The sequence below is a fragment of the Misgurnus anguillicaudatus genome, chromosome 22 (genome assembly GCF_027580225.2).
Source record: "Misgurnus anguillicaudatus chromosome 22, ASM2758022v2, whole genome shotgun sequence".
Lineage (NCBI taxonomy): Eukaryota > Metazoa > Chordata > Actinopteri > Cypriniformes > Cobitidae > Misgurnus > Misgurnus anguillicaudatus.
This window is the reverse complement of record NC_073358.2, coordinates 33,480,185-33,497,554: the sequence shown is the minus strand read 5'-3', so window position 1 is coordinate 33,497,554 and position 17,370 is coordinate 33,480,185. Positions and strand designations below refer to the sequence as shown.

At 38.2% G+C, this 17,370-nt stretch overlaps 1 protein-coding gene across 20 annotated transcripts in view; it reads right to left on the bottom strand.

The window, feature by feature from the left end:
• Window positions 1-17,370, bottom strand: part of phldb1a (pleckstrin homology-like domain, family B, member 1a) — a 63,753-nt gene that overhangs the window by 26,710 nt on the left and 19,673 nt on the right. For 19 of the 20 annotated variants that reach the window (XM_055199364.2, XM_055199366.2, XM_055199370.2 and 16 more), the window contains 5 exons: window positions 17,178-17,301; window positions 15,924-16,094; window positions 12,480-12,605; window positions 9,947-11,079; window positions 136-366 (listed from right to left, as the gene is read on the bottom strand). In XM_055199364.2, coding sequence (XP_055055339.2) covers window positions 136-366; window positions 9,947-11,079; window positions 12,480-12,605; window positions 15,924-16,094; window positions 17,178-17,301 — 1,785 coding nt within the window. Of the gene's footprint in view, window positions 1-135; window positions 367-9,946; window positions 11,080-12,479; window positions 12,606-14,343; window positions 14,548-15,923; window positions 16,095-17,177; window positions 17,302-17,370 lie in introns of those variants that run through there. The other variant, XM_055199378.2, reaches the window with a different exon arrangement.

Sequence of the window (17,370 nt, the reverse complement as noted above, 5' to 3'; positions counted from 1 at the left end):
CCTCTCTCTCTCTCTCTCTCTCTCTCTTTGCATATGTGCATATCAATCTGTTAGTCTAATAGTGTGAATATCTCTCTAATAGTGTGAATATAATAGTTTTGATAATGTTTGTGTCTCTGTGTCTGTGTGTTGTACCTCTTGGTGCTGGCTCTCAGTGCTGCTACACTCCTCTTTCAAGTTCTCCTCTTCACTCTCTCTCTGTCTGTAAGAGCTGTGGGCTGCCACAGGGTCAGGGGTGGGTCGTAGACCCGGGACCTCCTCCATACACGGAAACAGACACTCCCTACCTGCGTCCACGCCAGCTGGAGGGTCACTTTTATTATACTCGGCACACAAATTCAGGATGGTTTCAAGTCTCTGCCTCTCCTACAAACAAACAAGCACACACACACACACACACACGAGAAAAAGGATTTAGTCTGCATGCTGCTTTTACCAGTTCACATAGTGATCTAAAATTGTGTAACTGTGACGTAAATGCAGACATACACAATCTCAGTCTCCCAAGAGGTTCATGTGGTCATGCTGGTCTAAACTAACTGCAACTTGACACCAACAGGACATATCAAAGACCATTTGCTACATTGTGTGTACACCACGCAAACAGTCACCCCCTATAACGTCCCGTAACATTACTGTGGATTCATAGTTCCCCGGAAAGGGTTTAGATTAAACCAGGAATAGTTATATTATGACATTTAAGTAGTTTTTTTTTACAAACATGTCTTACAAAAAACATTACAAAAACAATGGCACTGATATATTTTTATATAAATGCAAGCTGTTTTTAGTCAGCTCAAATGCACTGCAAAAAACGACTTTCTTACTTAGTATTTTTGTCTTGTTTACAGTATAAATATCCAAAAATTCTCAAATTAAGATGCTTCCTCCTGACAAGTAAAATGACCCAAGAAAACAAGTCTAGGCCCTAGACAAAAACTACACAATTCAAGTGAAACTGTGCTTATAACCAAAAATATCTGCCAATAGGATGAGAAAAAAATCTTGTAATAAGTTTTCTTTTTTTCTTAAACACTTAATTCAAGCAAAATTTTCTCACCCCATTGGCAGATATTTTTGCTTGTTATAAGCACAAATTCACTTAAATTGTATAGTTTTTGTCTAAAAACTAGACTTATTTTCTTGGGTCATTTTCTTATAAAGAAAAATTGATTTAAAGGTGCAGTGTGTAATTTTAAGAAGGATCTCTTGACAGAAATGCAAAATAATATACAAAACTATATTATCAGGGGTGTATAAAGACCTTTCATAATGGACCGTTATGTGTTTATTACCTTAGAATGAGACGTTTTTATCTACATACACGAGGGTCCCCTTACATGGAAGTCGCCATTTTGGGCCGCCATGTTTCTACAGGAGCCCAAACTTTTGGTTGTCCGGTGGCGGCTACCGTAGCTTCTCTATTTGTTTCAAAAACGAGAGGTGAGCAGTGGACTGAGCCGTTGGTTGTAATTTACAACCTTACCACTAGATGCCGCTAAAATTTACACACTGCACCTTTAAGTCTTTTTAGATATTTATACTGAAAACAAGACAAAAATACTTAGTAAGAAAGTATTTTTTGCAGTGTAGGCATTTTAGTTTTGGACTACACTTAAATACTGTCAGGGAAACCACCCCTTAGTGTCTATGAATTAGTATGAATTAAAAACCTAAAATATGTGACAGTGTTCTCACACACATGCACTTTAAAATAATTTACCCAAATCCAGTTAATGTAAATAACATAAAATAAGTTTCAAGAATGTGACCATGTGTTTGAAAACCCAACAAAAGTATTTTTTTGTAATTTATTGTTTTTTACATAAAATCTTCCTTCATAAAGTAAAAAAAATCTGTGAAAATATAACCTTGATATATTTAATATTGCTTGAATAAGGCCATGTCAAAGATTAAAATCAATGATTAAAATCAAACTTTAATGAGACTTAGCCTGGATTTCACAGGCAGATTCACAAATTATCATTTTTTATTAATGAGCAATATTTAATAAAAACACACACAGCATGCCAGCCATTTAAATATAAGTATACTATACTACTGTAACGGTTTACTGTAACAAAATATACTGAAATATATAAGGTTTTCACACACAAAGCATATAAATCTACCACCAGGGTATTTCACAAATTCACTTTTTAAACACCTTGGGCATTTTAGTCACTTTCCGTGGCACTTTTGCCGCAAGCCCTGGATCATTCCTGCCCCTACCCCCCAACCTCTGACCAGACTCAAGCAACCTCTCGCTCGGCTGTGACAGTCAGCTGCTGCCATCGCTCTACAAACGGTCTGCTTGTATGTGTGTGTACGCTCTCTACTTACAGGCTGCCAGAGCTGCAGACTCCTCTCATATCTCTACTCCGACTAACTAGCGCTCTAGGCACTCGGGCTCATTATATTTAACATGGACAATACCGAGCTCTGCTTGGCTAGATGACACCAGTGGCATTACTAAAATAGCATGGCGGAGGATGGTACACTTATAAGACTGGCAGCACAAATAACTTAAAGCTCTTTATGTCATCGGACCAGATTCAAGATGTTAATTAAGACATTATTAATGCATGACCAACATAATTCAGTTTACATGATATTTATCCATTTGGCAGGTGTTTTAATCCAAAGCGACTTACAGTTTATTTAATGGGTATCAGTTTGATTATACATTTAACAGTTTGAATCCTTCGGATGAAACTTGTGACCTTGGTGTCTCTAGTACAGCTACAGGAAGACATATTGTACAATTAAACATGAGACATGCAGACAGTTGTAACTTAAACTTGTCTATGGCATAACTGAAGTTCTGGTAATGACCTCCGACAATTTGTGCACACACACGGATACATTATTTGTAAATTGTAAAATGCTAAAAAAAAAAAATTGTAACGACAGTACACATATTTTGAATTTGCGCCCCTCGGAAGAGAAGTCAACGGCCGCCACTGCCAACCAATGGTACGTTTTAAAACATATGCTGTTTCTTTTTACAAGGTCTCCCATGTCAGGAGAGTGCAAGTGAACATAACAACAGCATTCTTCCCTAACAAAGAGGGTGTCATCACAGCTGCTGTGCATACTAAAGATGCCACGACACCGACCAACACAAAGCACAGAGCACTTCACATCTGTGTGCAAAAACACAGGTCTCCTTTATTTAAGCACAAATGTTCAATGGTCAGTTAACCTGAGACTAAAGCTGTCTTTTAAACAAGGTAATAAAGTGAATACTTTATCTTTTCTCCTGGGATTTATAGATTTTACGGTGTAAACCGAGTTCAATGAATCAAATGAATCTGTCGGATAGTGTGTGAGACCCAGCTTAACTAATACCGAGGAGCCTTTTCATCATCTTGCATTTTTTAATACTCTCTACCCTTTCGGAAAGAGACTGTGCTTTTTGGTTTAATGGAAGATGAGTATATTCATTTAATCAGTTTCTTAGCTTTATCCACAAAGAAACATGCGATTAAAAACTGTACATCTGTATTAAGCACATACAGAAATTATTTTCTGTTGGGTAAACAAAAGACAAAAAAAACTAACTCAAATTTGATGCTATGTTGCCCTCATGTGGAAATTGTTATGAAATGTTTTAGTTTTCCGAGGTTTCACAGCAACTCAGATGAGAACAAAAGGTAAAATGACCTCCAACTTAAATTCCAGCTCTGGAGCCAGACACATTTTGGTGTGGTTCCAGTGCTTCTCAATTGTGGGATGGGAACTAAAAAAGTCTTTCTTGGTGTGTCAACAGGAAAATGAACAAAATGATAAATGTAAATATATTAAAACTAAGTACATTTTTGTAAACATTCGTTGTCAATATTTTTATTTGACATTTGACTAATGAAATATTTGGTTACACTTTATTTTACGGCATCACTGTAACAGTGTAGTTATATATTTAGGTACTAAGTAATAATCATCAACAACATGTACATACTATAGGGTTGGGGTTAGGATTAGGGTTTGGTTTAGGATTAGTTCTATGTAATTATGCATAATTACCTGTTATTACTATAATAATTACATGTAACATGTGTAACAAAGACACCGTAAAATAAAGTGTTACTAATATTCTTGTTTAGTCTTGTTTAGGTATTTACAAAATAATCACTTTTCCTGATTATTTCCATAGACCCTTTTCTTCTACTAAAACCATCACACATGAAAATATGCCTTTTCCACATTCACTTGACTTACTTTCCACTATTAAAAGGGATAGGATGGTAACCACACAGTTGAGGGTAACCATTAACTGCCAAAGTAAGAAAAACTAATACTATGTAATTCAATGCTACTGTCAACTGTGCAGATTTTTTTATCAAAAATCATTTATCAAAATTAGTGATGTGCAAAGATTATTCACGATTAATCGCATACACAATATAAGTGAGCTTTTGAATATCCACCTTTTTCTCAAATGCGGAAGTAAGTGATGTGACGTATTTCCTTTCCTGTGCTAGACTTCTGGTTGAATAGCCAGCCGGTAGAAAACAGTGTAGTGGGAGCACACATAAAACATGATTTAAACAGTTAATATTTACTACACCTGCTATGTATGAACCAGTGTGAGGATGAAATTAAGAAGTGGCTTGATATATGAAAATGAAGAGTTTCGTTGCAAAACGATGTAAAACCATTTTTTAACATTTTTGTCAAAACATGTTTATTATTATGTTATCATGTTATTATTTTGTTTTATGGTGCTACTTAGCTGTATTTTTTAAGTTATGAAGGTTTAAATCAAAACAAACCAACTGCAGTTGCATTGAAATTAATTGGAATGCACAACCAAAAAACGAGATTTCTGAACAATTAAAAAAACGGTGGTTATCTCGTTTTGCAACGAAACTCTTCAAATATATATTCAATCATTTTGTGTTGTTGATTGAAAGTGACGGGTCTTCAATGCACAAATATAAAAGCACAGCGACATACCAGTATCTTTACAATGGGAAAGTCAGTGGAGTGTTTGTATGGAATTTACCAAGACTTCGTGTTTTTAACTTTTCAGGGGCTGGTTTAAAATGTCACAACTGTCCCGCTGGTGTGAGTTTTTTTTAAACTGCATTTTTAATGGAAATGTTTATGGCGACATGTCGAGCTTCACGCGGTCAAAATAAGTGCCTGCTGCAGATGCGTCTAAAGTGTTTATGATAAAAGAGATGTTTGCGTTTTTTCAGATACTCGCATAATCTCATGCATAATCAGAGTTTACTGTTAAGGGAGTGTATTGCGTGTATTTTGTGAACGTGAGCGTCTCTTTTATCATAAGCGGTTTTGATGCGTGTGCAGCAGGCACTTATTTTGACAAAACAAGTGATGCACATGGTTTACATGACGCAACAAACACATATTTTGAAAACGCAAGCAACACACGATACTCCGAACCGCCACTGAAATACACCCACATTTATATATGTAACGTGAAACATTCACATGCGTAAATATATTTATTTATAAATGTATATTTTATGATGACAGAATTTTCATTTTTGGATGAACTATCCCTTTAACTTTGTTTATATTTGCATGTACTCATACAACAGATGCTTTTATCCAAAGCGACTTACTGTACAAGTGGAGCATTCATCATTGTGTCAAAGAAGCATAAGGAGCTTAAAAAAATCTATTTTATGTTGTTCATCTTTCCCTAGCTTAAACTTTATTTCTATGGAGACTCGTTTCATCTGAGGCACGCGCGTGTTGTTGCAAGTACAAACCTGAACCGAAGTGAACTTCCGGACTGTATTTATTTATTGGTCTGGCTGGTGGCTAAACTGATCTCTGAAACCGATACCTTGTCGGAAATAAAATGTTTTGGCTTGCTAAAGACGAGGGGACATGACGGGCATGGATCACAACTGTGCGGAGAGGTTTGGCAGCCAGGCAAGAATTCAAGGACCTGTAGCTAAAATCGTATACATTCATTTTTACACAGTAACATTAGGTCAGTGTAATAGTTGATATGTGTTAGATATATGAAAAAGGTAATTTACCTGTCATTTATATCCCTTGTTATCAGAAATAAACTACTGTAAAATTACTCTGTTGTTATAGACTTTATGTGGAAGTCTACCGGAAGTTGCGTTTAGTCGACAAAAGCCGTTTGTTTATGTTGTTGCTGTTGAGACCATCTACAGACATGGGTCTGTAACAAAATGTTAAATTCTCCAATATTTGTAAGCTGCTTTGGATAAAAGTGTTTATGAATAAGTGTAAATGTATTTAGCCTTGTTATGTAACTAAGTTAACAAATTGTCCACATGTAAAATCTGAAGATAAACAAGGAATACACGTGTGTTTGTGTAATAAAAGGTGGGTGGAGCCCAGCAATGCTACTATAAAACACAGCAAACACAAAGTTTCAAGACAACTGGGCTATGACCTAGAACTGAGTAAACACAGACATGCATACAGTACATGTAAGGGGATTTAATATTATTTATTCTTAAGAGTATTAGAAAAAAATCTGCTTTTTGTTAGCTTTTTTATTATTCCTTGCCAATCCTTTTTACTTATCACCCAAATGTTTTTCCAGGTCAAGCACCAGATGTAAAATTCCTCCATCCTCAGTGACTATCACATCTATCCTGTCTTTAATCACTGAATCTGTGCTCACACATGGCTTACACTATCACACTGTAAGGGCACACTACTGAAATCAGCATCTGTGTATCTGATGGCATTGTGAAATGGTTTTTGAATGTAAATACATCTTCAGCAGTGCTGTAGGACAAAAGGTTTGGGCAAAACTGCTAAACTAGCACCACCTTTCCAGTTGCCACACCATTGGATAGAGATGTGCTGTAACCATGACAACAGTGCCAGACAGACCAAAGACCACATGACAAAGTTTAACTCAAACACTGAGTGAAAAAGTATGTTAATAATACATTTTAATGCTCTCGGTACTGAGATATTATTGAACCTGACTTCCTAGCCTGTATTAATTTTCATTATTCTCTCTCACACTAGCATCCTAAAATAGTTTTTCTCGAGGGAATAACAGGAATGTGTCTCTTCTGTGACAGCTGCTTCACTGTATAATTAGGTTTTCGTGCTGTATTTCTAAGTGAAGGTTACACTACTTCATCATGCAAATATCATTAATCAGTCGGTTTGAAGTGCAGAAGATGGATATAATTTAAGGGGTAAATAAGACGGTGAATAACACGGATGATGAATGATGATTCCATGTGGGAATTTTTCATGCACTGACGGAGTGACTGGGATTTGTAATTGGTTTGAATAAAAGAGAGATGATGTGTGTGCAATAAATGTAGACCCCATACATTGTGCAGACAATTCAGACTGCAGAAGGAGGGCAGTATGTGTGTTTGTGTGTGTGTGTGTGTGCAGACATGTTTGTGAGGAGGAGAGCTGCTCAAAGCACTGAGATTGTGATGGGTAAATATAGTCTTCGGGCAGCCACACGTTCTGCACATGGGATTTAAAAAAGACCTCAGGAATGTACATCCGTGTGTTATTTCTGACTGCTGTATGTCTTTACCAGAAAACTCTCGCCCATACAAACCCCAACTGCTCAAGCTCTGAGTTCAATTCAAACGCCACTCAAAGCCTCAACTACACACTAAGCAATTCATAACTTCTTCACTTTCACTTTTATGAAGACAAAACAAAAATGTGTCACTTTCAAAGTAAAACCGACCCTTGTCTTTAAAGGTCACGTTTTTTTCTGATTCCATTTTGTAAACCCTAGTAATGTTGCTATAATAGCATAAATAATACATGTAAAATGATAAAGCTCAAAGTTCCCTGCAAGGCGATATATTTTCTTTTACAGAATTCGCCTTTCAATTCAGCGAACGCCAGTTTGGACTACAGCCCTCTACTTCCTGCTTTTATGACATCGGTAGAACAGTTTTTTTGACTATACTCCGCCCACAGGAATACGTCAGTTGCCAGCTAAGCTAACGGCAAGCTAAGCTGCTGTCGAATCACAACACAATAAACAAACTACACAATCATAACTCGTTACGTATTCCTGAAGGAGGGACTTCATAAAACAAGGAAGACATCAGCCTGTTTTTAGGACAGTAAAAACAGCGCTATATAATTAAGTAAATTGTGTGAAAAATACAGCGTTTTTTTACACGTGAAACATGAACACATGTTATATTGCATACTGTAAACACAATCAAAGCTTCAAAAATACAAAAAGAACGGGACCTTTAAATTTGAAAGTAAGGACTTAAATTTCTTCCAGACCTTTGTTCAGTTTCACTCAATTCAATTATTGACAATTCTGCTCTTTGGTTCGGTTCGGTTCAGAGCGTGCCATGCGCAATGTATGTAGCCTCGTGCCCTGTATGTGACCTCAGATAGCGTGTTTCCCTTTCGCGAATTGCGCGAAAGAAGAGGTGACTGATGTGGAGAGTGAGTGCTGCGGGTCATGTTACGTGTAGAAATGGCAAGTGGGAAGGAAGTCTGCCCGGAGTTGGAGGATGCGCCAGCGTCGTATAAGTTTGGTGTGTGGAAACATTTTTTATTTCATGTTACCTATGATGACAGCAGAAATAAAACAATAGATAGAACTGCAGTCTATGGGTTGAATGTGTTCGAACAGCCACACGCGACAGCCTTCTCTCCGCCCATTTATCTAATCTGAGGTACTGAACACAATTGTTTTACGTCTTTTCTGACTTCTGCCGGGAACATACGGTGAAGAGCGCTATTTTTAGCCTTTCATTGATAAAATGAAAGCGGCTGATTTCTGCGTAGTTTCATGTTGTTAGCGTGTGAAAGTTGTGCGATCTTATTTCATAAATTGCCCCTCAAAGTAATCAGGACAGAAGTGGACAAAAGAGACGGATTTTTAATATTACATGTGTAAACGTTATGTTTCTCTCTCGTCTACATACTCTCTGCAGTATTTAAGCAACCTCTCAATGATAAACGTTTGATAAATGCAAGTTATCTCTGTGTGCTAAAAAGGCACATAAGTTCACGTAGATGGCAATACACAGTCTATATTTTTGCCAAATAAATGAAAAGCGTGTTGAAATCATCAATGTCTTTCCTCTTGCTGTATCAAAATCTCACCTAGCTTTCCTCAGAGATGGTCTCAATAATGTGCTTAGTCAAATTCAGTTTGTGCATGATTACATGATACAACTTTTTAATACTCTATCCTAAAATATGGATAATTAATACATTAATAAGATAATACATTTCTGGAGTGTTAAAAAATTAAAAGAAAAAATAACAAGAAGAACCGTACTGAACCGAGAACCGTAACCATAAAACCGTGATACGAACCGAACCGAGGGTTTTGTGAACCATGCCACCCCTAGTTATCATACCGCCAGAATCTTATACCGGCCCATGCCTATATGACACGAGATGTTTATGCGTCTCATTTATCATTTCCTGATAACTGCTTCAGTCTAGTTTGGGACATTTCTCGTCGTGAATGTTGTTATGCATGTAAATCTCTCGTTTTAAAAAGCTGAACCATTTTGTTGTGATGACACACTTGTCCTCACTACGACACGCCCATTACGGCATTGTTTCGGCTTCTTGTTCACACTGAGGGTTTTCCGTGTATCTTACTTACCGTGTCATCTTTCCGGCAACAATCTCAGAAGATTTATGGGACTTGTTTGCGTTTACACAGAAGCTTGTCTAGCAATTTTACGGGTATTTTCTGGGACCAAAGGTCTGTGTGAATGGGGTTTAAGTATTCACGTGTAAGATATGATGCACACATGCGTATTCAGTTTCACATGCATTAAACCTAATTTATATATACATTCACCAAAAACAATTCACTTGCGTAAAATAAAAATTATATTTCCATATGTTTCACAAACACTACATACAATTTACAGACGTAGAACTAAAGCAACTGAAATCGCTCTATTGACTTGTATTGTATAAACATAAACACATGCAGACATACCAGCCTCTCCATCTCCTGCTCACGCATGCGTTCCTCCCTCTGCCAGCGATGGTACTCCAATAAGTCTTCCTCTTTGTCGCTGACCTCTGATATGCTGTTCTTGCGTTCTCGTGTGCGTGGCGGGGCCTGCCGTGGCTCCCTAAGGTTCTTTCTCTGGTTCCCGGGACTGGTGAGAGGGGACACCCCAGTCTGGGAGCTCAGAGATGGTGTGAGACCTCCCCTCTGCCTTCCTCCAGGACCACCTGAATGGTCCTTCAAAAGAGCTGATACAGGAGATGGGCTTCTGGCTTGCAACCTGGAATTTACTACTTCATCCTCTGTTGTGATTCGCCGCTGGAGTCGAGGACTCTCTGGTACGCTCCGACCTGGTTGGCTACGAGAGGTCAAGGGAACAGCAGGTAGAGCTCCGGGGAGAACAGGCACTCCTAGGATACCTCTTCGTGATGACGAGGGGCTGAGAGGAGGAAGATCACGCATGCTGGATGTTTCCACCACACGGCGAGTTGACTGGGGACTTTCTGGAGGAAGGAGTGCACGTGAGTGGGGCTGGTTGGATTGAAAAGTTGAAGTAGTTTCTTGACTGGAGGATCCAATACTGGATCTGGGGCTGGAAGACACAGGTGAGGAAGAGGTTGTGACAGACTTTTGGGTACCTTTACGATTGGTTGTAGGGCTTGAAGGGGTTTCCGTAAAGCCTTTCTTCTGAAGCCTGGAACTTTCCTGATCCTTTAGTCCTCCACTGGAATTGGATACAAAAGTACGTGGTTGCGGCACCGGGGCCTGGACAGTGAAGATGTTGCTCGTGGAACGATTATTAGTTAAGTCCAAACTATCCCCTGATGGGGTGGAAAGGGGAGGACTGATATTTTTATAGTTGGAGCTCACCGACATAGCCCCAGGACTGGTTGGAGAGGAGACAAGATTGTGGACACCCCCATTGAGCATGGCAGATTGCGGACTGGGGTGGTAAGTTTGTTTACGGAGCTTGGAGGAAGAAGCCTGGGCTTCATCCATAGACAGAGAGCTCATAATATCCTTAAAGTCTCTCTCAATAGAGCAAACAAGAGTGCCTTGTCCAGAACGAGTTTTCTCATGCAGTGAAAGATGGTTTCCATTGTGCTGCCCATGAGTTTCTGTGGAAAATACAGAGCAGATCAGTTTTAATAATATTTTTGGATCTACAAAAATTTGAATTTTGAATATTCTTTCATTGTTATATAACAAATTGATATATTTAAATTTCCTATATTTAAAACCAACTGGACCATAATGCACTTAAACCACATTTGCTCTACAGTAATGTAGGCAGGGCTGGGCATGATGCACACAAACGCTCGCCCCCTTCTTTCTCTTTTTCATACACACATGCTTAAACTGGGACTGGGTGTGGCGCTCAGCCCACAGACTGCGAATTGCAACACTCCCACCCTCAGCACAAAGGTCAGAGCGTACAGACGCGGAATTATGGGATGACTCATACTGCACACTCTATACCAGCTCAATGTACTGCCCAAACCCTGCAGCCATGGCCAACAGTGCACTTAACCACACACTAAACGTGTTATTGCATACAGAGCCATGGCACAGCATGTAGTGCAAGATGAATGTGTATGCATAAAAATCCAATAAAAGTACTTAAGTGGAAATTGCAATATTACTTAACTAATTAGATCGAATTTGTGGACAAATTATTCACTTACATTTAGCCAAGGTGCTCATGTAGGAGATATGACACCTTCAGAAAACAATTCTTTAGCAGTGTTTCCCATACATTGATTTATCTGTGGCGGCCCGCCACAGAATCAACACTGGCCGCCACAAATAGATTTTTCATGATTCCCATTTACATTTTTATTTTACTATTTAAAACGTCTTCATTCATTGTAGCGAGCGCTCAGCACGCCTCCCTCCCTCTCTCTCTCATTACGTGCAGCGCCTCAACAGCGCGCCCCCTCCCCTCTCTCATGTTGCGTGCAGCGCGCCTCTCTCACATAACAGTGAAACGTATTTTAACTCCGCGTACACGTCAACAGTCACGGATGTTACTGACAGAGAAAACGGCTGATCATGTTCATCATGACTTAACGAAAGGTTAACAGTAGTGTTTCCCACACATACCCGTTCTGGTGTGAGTCTGTCTGCGAGCTCTCTTCCTACCTATGATGCGGTATGCCCGTGCACGCATTTGCCCTCACATCCCTTTGAGCTTTGAGATCGTGTGGACGTTCTGCGTACCACAGCGCATACGCAAGAAAATATTGAGACAGGACACTCCCCTACAAACAACATACACAAATGTAATAGACAGCGTTTGCACACACCATCGTCTTTTATTCTCACTCCTTCCCAGATCAGAAAACTATGGAGCACTTTCATCACCATAATGTTTGACTCTTGACTCTGCGCAGCCCTGAAGTGTCTGGAACATTTTGTAATAACATTGACTGAATGTGCCTTTATTCATAAATGCAACTCTCTCTTTATTTCTAAGTGTTGTTTCTAGGTCAGTATGATTTAGGTTTTGCATGTATACCTGAGTGGTTCCTGTAGGCACTAGCAAGTCCAGTACTTCCACCTGGCATCAAACTCTTCATCCTGAGGGCCTCTTCTGGGTGGTTAAAGCGGAAAAAGGATGACTGGCCAAAACACAGCATACACCCTGAGAGGAAAATGCATATGTTAGCAAAACAAAAAATAGAAGAAGGGATGTAGTCTTCATAACAGTTTAGAGTAAATATGCATGTCATTGGGCTGAGACAAATAAAAAAAGTTAAAAAAAAGTTAAAATCAGTCAAAAAGCTCCTCCTTAATAACATAAAAATTTTTTTATGATACATGCACAGTGACGTACAGTACATGATAAGGCACTTAAACAACATCTGCATTCATAATTTGTCATTTTGCAGGCCAGTGCTAAATAACAGTACTATTAGTGGACACAATTCATTCTTTCTGAATTTCCCTATCACAATGTTATGAAGACATGGTTGACATTTTCAATGACCTTTTACTTTTTCAGTCTTACAGGGTGGAGTTGCCCCATACCAGCGAAAGGTAAACTAGATTACTTTTTCTTAACTTTGGTACTGGAGGAGACCCAAAAAGCTAAAACTGTGTTAAAAAACACGTGATTGAGAGATCTGAGCATGACAAATACTAAAAGAGTGAATTTATAAATAAAAACATGCTGTGGAAAACTAGGACAATCTAGAACATCTAAATGAAACAAAAGAAGTGTGTGAAGAAAACACGACAAAGCCAAACAAAGCGCAATCAGTGTTAGTTACGCACACATTGTTTTGGAGCTGTATTGTTTCTGGTGTACATCTGTGTTTATGTTTTATTGCACCTGATATCATGGCTTATCTTACTATTATTATAGAGTACAAACTAAATCTGACATAATCTATTAGATAACAAAGAAACAAAAATACCCACATACACACACTTCTTCCTCTGCCCTTATGAAAGTGCGATGATAAATAGGACAGAGGGATCAATGCAGAGTCTGTCATAATGCCAGTGAATTATGATCCAGACTTCAATAATGAACATTGGCATAAAGAAAGAATACAGGAAAGGTATGAGTCATTGGTGACTTACAGGGAAGTGGAAAAGGGGATATGAAAACAACACTTACATCAGAATCCATAAATGTCATGAAATTATTGAATTGTTGGAAGAGAAAACATAGTCCCACTTTTGCATGGGTCATCCATATATTTAACGGCATCATCTTAATGTAAAACAGTGTATTTTAAGTGGTTAATCCTTACAGAAAAGCATTTCAGTTAACTGCATAATAAATGTCAAAGTCCTAAACATTTTTGGACTAGAACTGAAAAATACAAATCAACACGCTGCGTACCATAAAAACTACAAACTTTGCATTACAACTTTTGCATTACAAGATTTTAGGTGTATAGTCCGCACTCCGCAATATTTAGCAGCATGACTCAACAAAATAGAAAGCCGGGTAGTTTAATGTGGATTTAATGCAAATTATACACATGGATTAAATTATAATTTATTTCTGTAGCACTTTCCAAAGTGTGCATTCTTTCAAAGGAGCTTTGCAGAAAACATTTCAGTCAGGCAGCATTATTGTTCTCTTCAAGCTAACGAGTGAACCGTTTCGATGCTAGTTAACACAGTTAATTACAGGCATATAATAGTTTTATTACATATAAATTACAAATATTTAACATTTGCAGATACCAAACTTTTAAAACAAGAAAGTATATAGGAGTCAACACGTGTGCGTGATCGCCAGTAAACTTTATACAGCACTGGATTTGTTAATCAATAAACTGTTTCGTTTTACAGCGTAACCGGCGAACAGGCAAAATGTCAACCGCAAAAATATGAAAGATACAAGATAAAGTGTTTTCACCTACCAGACTGAGAACAAAATCACACTTTTATCCAGGTGACATTAAACAACGATAAAAACGGAGACCGTAGTGGAGACTAGACGAGCTCTCAGTGTTGTCGCGTGGACAAGGAGCACCGCGCGTGTCGCTGTCCGTAGGTTTTGTGATGTAAATGACACGCGCAACGACAGTGCGCGCACGCATTAACTTCTGCTACAACACAAAACAGCGCAGCTGTCACCTGCCCGTTTACCATCAGCATCCCACAGAGAGGAATACACCAAAATGTCTCAGTCACATTGTATAGAAATATATAAAGCATTCTCCGGACGACTTCAGGTGTGTTTAAAGATTAACACTTGCTTTCATTTTAAACAACTTGCGTTAAAATATATTAGTTGCTTTAAACTAGGACACTTTAAGAGCAGGAGTGAAGAAGCATCAATAAGACAAATGCACTGGAGGTCGCATGGGTGGCACGGTGGACAGCTGTCCTCACGCCGGCTGTCTCATGTTATTGTCATGCACAGATTGCGGGCAGGGTGCGGGATGCAAATCAGCTCAACTGGGCCAACAATATCACTACACGTTACTCCAGCTGGTTTTAAGAAATTATTCTTAGCTTAACTTAAAAATATTATTTTTTTCACCACATTGACAGGGAGCACATTACACACATTAAATTTATTTATTTATTTATTCATTCATTTTTACACACACATTAACTTCAGTCATATTCGTTTGCTAATATTGATACAAATAATAAATTCGTATTCAGAAACAAATTGAGCATCTCTATAAAAGATTAAATACTAGTTTCAGTGTACCAATGTGATTTCTAACTAAACAGCCTGAAATAGACCATAAGGGTTATTTCAACAGAACAAGGTCAAGTTCTTCAAAGGGAAGTTCAAACAAACCCCCATCTCTATCATGGCAATTTCCTGAACCTGTGAATAGCACAAATACTGACAGATTGGACAGCCTGAAATAGTTCAAGAGTAGTGCCATGTCAGTTTGTTTCAAAAGGAGTTCAAACAAGCCCTTGTCAACAAAAAGTGTAGACTATACAAAGTAACTTTTCTTTAAAACTGTAAAAAAGAAGCAGTTTATCGGTGCTAGAAAAAATCTGATGCAGCAATATTTATTGTATTATGTAAGTATTAATACTACTGTTTTTACTAGTATTACTATTATTATTTTTCTAACGTTACAACCCAGCAGACCATCCAGTGAAACATTGTCAACTAGTTTGTCAACACTTTATGACTTCATGACCAAGGTCCTCAATGGGTGAAACAAAATTCAGAAATAAATTTCATTCATTTGCAGGCTATATTTCAGGAATCTATTGATTGACCCTCAATTAAACACAAACATTTTTGACGTCAAAATAGATTGAAAATGTAATTTGCCTTTGTTGCACAAAACTTTGTATTGCTCAAATGCAAATCTACGTAAAAGATAAACTGTATAATAAACGTTGAACTTTTATGTTTTAAAATCATTCCTTTGTTTCCTGTTCAAGAGATTAAGAAGGAAATATTAAGTTTGAATTTAACCTAAAAACCTTAACAAATGGCAAAAAATAATCTGTTGCTTACCTTGCGTGAGTCTAACAGGCTTGGTAACAGGAAGGGCATCCATCGAGCACTGATTTCCACAGGGGTACATGGTGATGACTCCACCCACATTTTCAATGTAGCAGTGTAAAGCAGCAACACCCGGACCCTGAATATTAATGTCTGTGTTCCCATGACCAAGTGTAGTCTTTCCTGAAATGTGATGTACATTCAGTTAATTGACACAGATTATTTAAATAGGGCTAAATTTCGATCACTAATGATGTTTTGGTAAGATGAGGTTTATAAGAAAAATAAATGATGGTGGTAGTACTACTGCAGGTTATTCTCCTAACAAAGCTTATTTTAAGGACAAGACAGACCTTTCCCTCCTCCAGTGACTGGCTCTGTCTAAAGAATTTCATTCAAAGTGTCTATGAAGCAGATGTGAGTAAAAGAGCCATAATCCAAAGCTATTGTGAGTCCAGACATGACTTAAAAGGGAAAAAAAAGCAACGGGGTCTCCAGATTCAAGATCACACACCCCCCCCCCCCCCAAAACAAATGTGCATGTAGTCAACACAGTGTGAAGCAACAGGAGGTTGTGTCAAAGTTGGGTCATAGGCTAGCCCCATAATTCTGCATTCTATTCTAAAGCCAATGCCATTCTGAATGCATTTTACAAGAAACAGTTGACACCTGATAAAAATGATATTTATAGGATCTTTGTTCAATTATTTCATATATATTTTATATAGGATATAGGCTATGCATTGGATCTCTGTTCATTATGCAGAAATTGCCATTTGACATTTTTAGATTATGTCACACCCCAACATTATCATATCATTCCCAATAAATTAATAGTACACGTCCTATGGGATTACTCCTTGCATGCGTGCTCTAGTTTTCCCTCAATATCAAGGGAGGAGAAGTCCTCTAGTTGTCATTCTTTATGTGATGAACCATATCCAAGCTATGGAGAGCCTACTGGGACATTACAGTGAAATGTGTCCTCTCTCATGGCCTTCTTACCCCTCACCACATATAAACACACAAACAAAAACACACACAGAAATGGAGTTCACTTTTTTTTCCATTGCCATCTCCCCTGCCAGACAGATCGTATTTAAGGAAAAGGCATGGCCACTAATTACAATTTTTGCAACAAACCACATCCTTTGTTAAATGACTGTGTCTAACGGTAATCTCAGAAACAGAGCAGACAGAATCTGTTCAGGATGCTTCACGAGGACATGCACTGCATTTAATTATAGTTAAAGTGATAAAACTCACCCTCCGGCAAGGGCAGTAGAGTTATTGCTGTACTCAGTCGGCCACTTCCCAGACTGACAAGATGGGGGCGCTCTGCCTGGACTTTGAGTGTCTTGCCTGTTTCAATCAGGTCCAGTGGTGTACTCTATAAACACATGGAAAAATACAACAATAAATGATCTACTACATGTGATATTCACAGTTTAAGCAAGTA